The 8,579-nt window shown below is 40.2% G+C and overlaps 1 protein-coding gene across 1 annotated transcript in view; it reads left to right on the top strand.

The window, feature by feature from the left end:
• mboat2a (membrane bound O-acyltransferase domain containing 2a) overlaps positions 1 to 8,579 on the top strand; it is a 45,076-nt gene that overhangs the window by 24,760 nt on the left and 11,737 nt on the right. The window contains exons 3-4 of the mRNA XM_005942344.2: positions 1,774 to 1,851; positions 6,588 to 6,683. Of these exons, the coding sequence (XP_005942406.1) occupies positions 1,774 to 1,851; positions 6,588 to 6,683 (174 nt within the window). The remainder of the gene's footprint in view (positions 1 to 1,773; positions 1,852 to 6,587; positions 6,684 to 8,579) is intronic.

Genomic DNA, 8,579 nt, shown 5'->3' with positions numbered 1-8,579 from the left:
TCTCACATTTGCCAAAAGCACAATGGGATGGTATTCTGAGAACTGATGAGATACAAATTTAACTTTCTGGAAGGTGTGAGTCATGTCACATCTGGAGTAAAACTAACATAAAAAGAACATCGTACCAACAGTCAAACACGGTGGTTGTAGTGTGATGGTCTGGAGCTGCTTTGAAGCTTTAGGATCTGAATGACTTGCTATAATTAATAGACTCATGAATTCTGCTCTGTACCAGAAAATCCTGAAGGAGATGTGTGGACATATTATATCTGGCAGCCTAATCAGTTTAATGTAAGTTTTGAAGCTGGCAACCACAGATGTTTTCAAAATTCAGGCAAAACACAGGCTGTGGTTATCCATGTGGATGCACTGCAATTTCTAAATCACAAGGCCCTGTGGCAATAACAGTCCCAAGTGGACTTAAATTTATTTTTGTAAATGAACAGCATTTGACTATGTCTTCAACCACAGGCTACTTGGAAAAGTCGTCTCAAGCAAGGCTGTGGAACTTATCATCAGATACTGGCAACAGGGGAAGTGTAGTTATAAAGGAAGTGAAACACCGACTTAGTCCGACAACACAAGAGATGTGAGCAAACTTCATTTTTTCTGGCCAAAACCAGTCGTCTATTTTAGCACAAAGGGGCCAAATAGTCACTATTTGATATTTACCTCTGTGAGCGGCCGCCAAAGAGTTTTATTGTCTGCAGTAATTAGTAGGTAATAAAAAGACTATACACCCATAGAAATGTCATTAAGAAGATACATTTTATGGAGGTAATATATAGCATTTATTGTACTTGGCTCAGTATTCCCAGTTAAGTGTTTTATGTTGCTGAGACTGAATTAGGCGCTAATCACAGGGTAAAAAGGTTGAACTTGACAAGTGGAATTGGTGATAAACATGTAATGTAGAGGAAGGAAAGGGCATTAAATGCATGAATGCATCAATAGTTTTTTGGGGGTTTTTTTGTTTTTTTTGGGTGTATGCTTTTATTCAGGGGGCATATATGATGGCTTTCGTCATGGCTTTCATAGCACACAGACATTCTGCTGCTGCTCTGTGTTAGAGCCCTCGACTGCTGGTCTTAAAGGAGCTTCCTTCCAAATGCTCCAGGCTGACTGGTTTCTTTTAGGTTGTATTTCCTCTCTGCCAGAAACATACGCTTTTTTCCTCAATGCTGCTGGACAAACATTTGGAACTGATTATTTAGTACGTTTCAGGCAAACGGGTTGGAGTCTCTTTGTAAAAGAATTTTATTGCCTTTTCCCCTCTCGGACTCTTAACCCTTGTATTTTCAGTTAATTCCATTCACCCACCCCTATGATCTCTTGTTCCTCGCCAGCCCTGATAGACGTGTTGTCTTTGTTGAGTCACAGCTAACACACTGTGACATCTCTCCTCTCCTGGAGGGCTTGACGTCTGTAGGATCACACACTGCGCCCTTCAAAGATCCATCCGGTAGCTGCTGCCACTGCTGAACTGTTTGTGCCTCGCACAAAGGGAGAGAGGTGGATATATGGCAGAGTTGGTTTAATATCTTGTTAGTACGTGCTGTTACTAACATGTTAATTAAGAACATAGTGTGATGTTATGGTCACATTCCCTGCCCTGTGACTAAAGATGACACTTTACTAGTTACAAAGGTCTGTCCTCACATGGTTGCTGGTGTGACTATGCTTTGTAATGCTGTAATTTCCTCTTCCTTACAACTATACAGGTAGATAAATAAACAGTGGTATTTATTATTTGTGGTATCTGTCTCTCTACAGGTATTCCCTTCATTTCCTGGTCCAGAGTGGCCTGTCTTACAGTGTGATGGTGTTTGCTGGGCTGGAGAACATGCACAAGTAAGAAGAAAACTCACAAACCTATAAAAAAATCTGTTTGATTTAATAAACCCTGAAACCAAAACTTGAAGTTTGCTGCACTTGAATCTTGTCATTAATGTTACATTAGATATTGGACTGTTTTAAGGCTTCATGTGCTTTATCTGTTTAGGGCTCATAGGCCTAAGTCACACTGATACTGATTCTGCTCCCGGGCTTCTGTGTCCATGCCTCATGAAGACAAACACACACACTCAGACGCACAGGCATATTCACATTGGCTTAGATGTTATTTTTGCTAGAATTCAAGGTTATGAGTGCAGGTGTGAACATTGGATGTTTCCCCCTGGGAAGATCGCTCTAAATAGATACTAAGGAAATATTCATCACAACAGCTGCTCTCAGAAAGAAAAGGCTCCAAACCCAGTGACAGAATGGAAATGACAACTTTGGTTAACTAGATGAGTAACACGTTTTGACATGCATCACCCTTTGCAAGAGGTTCAACTCTTATTGTCCTTTGTAGCCCAGTGTTGTGTCTTTGCAGGTTGGTACATAAGCGCAGTCCACTCCCTCTTGCGGTAACACTTATGAAACCTTCACCTGCATTATATTTTTACATAACAAATTAGTTATTATCAGTCTAATAAGCTGAGATCGAGCTGGGGGTTTGTGCCAAGTGGCTGGACACGTCAGTCTGAACTTTAGATCGCAACCTTTGTTCTTTGAACTACTTCTAACATAGCAGCTTATGTAAACTTTAAAATATCTCAACACATAAGTTTGCCACTGGTAAAACTTTTACCTTAACGCCCTCTTTTCTTTCTTTTTTTTAAAAACTTGTCTGCAGTAATCAACCTAAGGAAATAATCTTTTGTCCCCTTTAATGGAGGCTTGCAGTGAATTATTATAAAGCTAAATACACTATTTTTTTTTCCACTGTGAAACTTCAAGCTGGCATGAAAACACTGAGGGCAAATCGACATATTCTCCAGTGTTTAAAAAAAAAAAATGCCAATCCATAGTAGGGGACATAAATGACATCCTGGATTTCAGCTGCCATCTGTGACAGATGGGGAAATCTAACAAACCCATACACAACATACAGTGAGGAAGGTCGAGCATACAGGAGCTCAGTATGACAGCTTTTTGGGTCTAAGTGTGGATCGAACCCAAGTCTGGCTGTAGTCTGACTAGAGGTGCTTTGTTTAGTTGTTGGCATCATATTTCGTACTATTCATCACGTGAGCTCCAGATCTCTTTCACTCCCAGCTCCCTGCTGTCTTTGACGGCTCACCTGTTGGATGTGGCAAATGACGGGGAATGTTCTAGATGCATTCCAACTTGCCTCGAGCGTGAACACAGCACTGCCTGCTGGTTGACGGCAAAGAGGGAGAACTGTGACATTGTTAGATATAGTGTAACTAATGAAAGAGGCTATCAGAGTAATGAAAGAGCCCACTTACAGGGATACTGGCAGTAAAAAAGAATTGTAACAAGTCAGACTTCTACAGAAATGAGAGGAAAAACTGCTGTCTTGATGCAAATGTGTTGGTACCTGATCTTTATAGTTTTCAGCTTTTGAGCCTTAAAATGAGGTAATTGTATCTAATTGGCTCTTTTACAGCATGTAGCTACTTAAAGCTGTTTAATCAATTGGGTTGTTTTTCTTTATTTTATGTGTTTTTCTTTTCTTTTTCATTTGTTTTACTGGCCTCAAGAGCCATTTTCACACATGAGCTGTGGGCCTGAGCTATATGTGAGAACGCAATTTTCTACTTCAGTTTGATTTGATATCAAATGGTCTTTGCCCTGCCAGCTCCCTAGTTTGATGTCACCTTGAACCCTTGTGAGAATCGAGTATAGTCTAGAGAATTCACAGCCAGCCAAGAGCACTTAATGTATCCTTCCACCTGCACACTCTCTAACCAGGCAGCACCTTCACCTAAACCAAACAAATGACACATAAGTCTGGAACTTATGTGTCATTTGTTTGGGGAAAACATAAAGGTAAAGAGATACTGGCATGATGCATATTCTCCCTGTGCTTGTAGGTTTCTACTGGATACTCTCACTTCCTCCCACAGTCCAAAGACATGCACAGTAATTGGTAACTCTAAATAGGGCGTAGGTGGATGCAAGCTAGGTAAAGCACTTAAGTGTGGAAAAGGCGAATATAGTGTAGCATGCATTGAGTGGTCATTAAGACCAAAAAGGGTCTGAATCCAAGTCTGTTGCAGCCGTCTGTTCATGAAACCACTTTGCTACCCTTTAAACATCTGTAGCTCCAGTGCTAGCCAACAGAGTTAAGGAAATTTGATCTCTTTTTAAATTGACTGTAAATCTAAGGGTGACATTTGTATGAATTACTTCCTCAAATTTGCTTGGCCTGCTTTTAGTTTTCATTTCTGTATATACACCGTGCACTGTATCCATACCTGCACCTCCAGTGTGGCTTGACCTGTCTACCGCTGTCCCACAGCGGGAGACCAGCCTGCTTTAGTCTCCAGGCTCCATCTGATGCCTTGAGTGGAAATGAAACACCCCCTTCTGAGCTGTAAATTACACAAATACAAATCAGGTGATGATAAGACAGGATCCCCGCTGGGCTCAGTACAAATATAGCCGGTCCTGCATATATAGTTCACATCCTCACTGATAAAATGTGGCTGCACACTTCTACTGCAGAGTGCTGATCCTGGCAAAATTAGGGTTTTTGATAAAGATTCTTTTTTTCTTTTTCTTTTTTTTTTTTTTTTTTGTTTAGTCAAAAAAAAAATCCCTTTTGTGTTGCACTAAATCACTAAATGTGCACTTTCTGGCATACAGTCTAGTCTTTTTGTTAAAAGCAAGTGTAATTTCTGCCAGTGCAACAGAACAATGTACCTCACTCCAACGCATCAGTAATATGTTTTAAGTGGGCTTTCTCCAGGTGCTCCTGCCGCCTCTCACGGATAATTGGTGATTTTTATCTCGGCTGTCAGTGTCAGAATAAGCGTTAGTAGTCATTCTCTTTGTGTCTGCTGTGTGATGGACTGGCGACCTCTTCACGATTTACCCCTCTTTTCCCCAGCTAGGACAGACTGCAGATGCAGATTTCAGTTTTTAATTCAATGCTGGATGACTGTTCAGGCAACAGTGGCTTACCTCTTTCCCTGACAAACACTTGACGACCTCCGCTGCACCCATAATGACGAGTCATGACACCTCAGAATATATAATTAAAGATGTAGTTTGACCACCATCAAAAAATAGTTTCCAGGTTTTTCCAAGGATAGCTGCACAGGGAGACCCCGCCTTCTCTAACTTCACTCATTTTGTAAAACCCCGTATGGGGGCTCAATAAAATGTGTATATTTTCACCAGATCTGACGCATGTGCAACGATACACGGAGCAGATATAATAGGGCGTTCACACTTTCTTGGGGACAAACTAATCTACTCCTTGCAATTTTTCAAGGGGTAAAGAGTTTTGTCATTACATAATTTCATTGCATTTGTTTCTTGCCACCGGTATTTACCAGCCAGTGTGACAGATAGCCCTCCAATATTTACTGACCAAATGCAGAGTCTTCCTACTAATCTACTGCTTAGTGGGTGTTAATTTTGGACCATGTATGAATGAAGACTTGAGAAATATTATGTGAAAGCGTCTGACGGACAGAATATTGTCAATTTATGCAAGAAAATAATGAAACCAGCTTTGAAAAAGCTACAGGCAGCGGTTAATAAAGTACTATAATAAGCTGCTGGTGTGGGAATCTTAGCAACATTGCAAAGAGCCGTTTGGTCTCCTATATGTGCAGAATGCTGAAAGAATATTGTGTAAACTGCTTATACCCTCGGATGAGATGCCAAGTGTGGGCTGTATACAAATCTCTGAGAATAAAAAAGGACTACGCAGTGATTATCACCAGTTTACTGTGCTTTGTCTGTCTCCTCTAAGGGTTTTGTGATTAATAGGAGTGTGCAATTGTAGTGTTTGATTGCTTCTAGAGAAATGGCTCTTGAAAGCTATACAAATGTTTCATACTGGAGAAGTACGAGTGCCTTCTTTTATTTTGTTTCATACGTGCTTGGCAGCAGATATCAGGTGACGTCTTGGATACAGTAGGCTGTGAGAAGCAAGAGGTCCCGTTGTGGCTTATCTCCAGCACAGCATTGTTGTAGCTGGTATGCTGTATTGCTTCTCAGAGAGGCACAATCCTCTTATTGTTGACAGCGGAGGGATGCTATCTGGCTAGCTTTGACTTGAGCTGACTCTGCAGCAGCTTTGTGTTAGACCCTTTAGCGCTGCTCTGTTTTTGGGCCTTGTCTTGAAAGGTCGTGTTGTCCTCAGTCTTCCCTCCCTGACAGAGACACATTGCTGGAGCCTTCTCTGCCCTTTTGTCCAGTTTACGACTCCCTCCCCCCCGCTGCATAGTTCTGCCCTGTTCCTGAGGCCACTGCGTACTGTGCTGTGTTGGGGGGGAAAAAAAAATCTTTGTTCAGCCACAGAGATCAAAACAAAGAGATGAAAGTTTATTTTTTTTTCTCCCCAGAACTCTAAAATGAACTGTTTATGTTGCACATATCAAGGTGCTGGTCTGAAAAGCTCCTCGCTGCTATGTTGAATAGTTGAGAACAAGTCGTACCCAAGTTTCTTAGCTGTTTTTGTGTCTGACTCTTGTGACTACTACTTTATTTCTTTTTTTAAAATGTCACTTAAATGCAGATAAAATCTAATAATTTTTTTTCTCTGCTTCTTTTCTGTGTAGATACTGCTTCATTGTAACACTGGGCTATTTGATATTGTGTCAAATCACACGGGTCTACGTTTTTGACTACGGCATGTACTCTGCAGATTTCACAGGGTAAGCTAACACTAGAACTCTTTCATCCTCATTTTTCACATTTCAAAAGAATGCTTTTCTTTGTACAGCCCATTAGTTATCCATTTTCTGAAACGAGCTATTTCGAATGCTTTCCTTTTAAGACCACGCTCCCTTTAAGCCCAGTTTGATTGGCTAGCCCTTGCATATACAGTGTGTTTAAAGATCAGGTGTGTGGGGCATCTGTGAACTGTATGCCTGAGCTGACCAAATTTTAAGAATAATCCCCTCTCTGTCCTCTCTAAAGTCTGAGGGAAACTGTGTGTTTTGAGTAGACTGAAGCCTGAACGTTTGGCTCACGGGGATTACTTGTGTGCTGACCTCAACATTTGAGACTTTGCCAAATGACAGAAAATGAGGCATAATCGGTGCACTTTTAAGATATTTTGGACCTTAATTTAACATTAAAGACCTTCAGTGATTGAGCTTGAATCCCAAATGGACTACAAATGACGCTAAAAGGAGAAGTCGTCGATAAGAATCGGCCGAATATTGGATGTGACTCGAGCTAAATGGATACAAGACTGAGTCCCACTGCTCATCTGTGTCCGCACGAGGACGTCGGCAGGGACTGCAGTTCCAAGTGGCTGGTTCCCATTTCTCCAGACAGTCTGACAGTTTGAGCACACAGCCTGCACTCACAGCAGGTTGGGGGTGGCTAGTTACTAAGCAACCTAATGCAAAGCCATACTTCCTCTGTGAGATTTCACTCCTTCATCTACATCTGTTGTCCCTCTGTTTTCGCTCAAAATGTCAAAATCACATGTTTTCTTAAATGTCATTGTACCTCCCACCCCAGCCAAATGTGCTTCGGAAAAAGGGAATTTTATTTAAGGCCAGTATTCAGAGTTTGGACTATTTTGTTTCCTTACTATGTTTCTTTCGGGCTAATAGGGAAAATGTCTAAGATAGGTGTTTATTTAATTAGAGTAGTAGTGCATATTTATTGAGTTAATCCATTTTTTGCATATTACAAAAACATTTCTACACAAAAAATAATTGCCTCAGTGTAATCAATTAGGAAAGTTTTTTTTTTCTTTTTCAAATATCTTGAGCCACATATCTCCACACTATATTTCAAAGATGACTAATATTCAGTAAATACATTTTTTTCTTTAAGTCACTTAACAATGACCTATGAGTCATTCAGGCAGAAAAAAGACATACTCGTGTTGTGTCAACACATAACATACAACGCATTTTAAATTCTGGCTTTAGGCACTTTTTGCAGAAATACACAATTTCTTCCAATTTCTTTGCTGAATCTGCAAAAATGCTTGATGCCAAAAGATGAGACAGTTAGGCATAAAATAGTAGTTTTGCATCAATAAGGTGATTCCTAAAGAGCTATTAGCTGAAAACTTGAAATATTTTGGCATGGTGGTCAGTGTGTGCGTGGACAAGTGGAGGGCAAAACGTTGCAGGCCTAAAAAACCTATCAAGAAAGCTTGCCTAAGAGAATTTAGGTTTTATTAAAGAATAAAGGTGGTCTTATCAAATATCGACTTTCAGGCTGGTTAGTATTATACAAACTGTTTGTATTTATATACTGCATTTCCATGAATCTCTGCAACTATTTCTCTTCTTACCAAAATATAAAGAAATGACATGTGGCTCAAGACTTTTGCACAGTACTATAGGTAAATAAAGCCTCATTTACATATTTATCCGTAAAACGTGCAAGATAAAAAATAAAAAATAAAAAAAATAATTGGCTTAAGTCTCATAGTAACATCCCATAGTTGCAACTTTTACCCAATTGGCCTTTAAAGAGCAAATAATCTCTACCCTGTGGCTTATTCTTCCGTTTGTAGCTCAACTTCATGCCACCAGCAGCTTTCATGTATAAAATTAATCCAGAATGTGCTGATGCAAGCA

This window comes from Haplochromis burtoni, unplaced genomic scaffold (assembly GCF_018398535.1).
Source record: "Haplochromis burtoni strain Fernald_Lab_line unplaced genomic scaffold, NCSU_Asbu1 Contig_338, whole genome shotgun sequence".
Classification (NCBI taxonomy): domain Eukaryota; kingdom Metazoa; phylum Chordata; class Actinopteri; order Cichliformes; family Cichlidae; genus Haplochromis; species Haplochromis burtoni.
The sequence above is the reverse complement of the archived record's forward strand: the minus strand, read 5'-3'. Positions and strand labels throughout refer to the sequence as shown.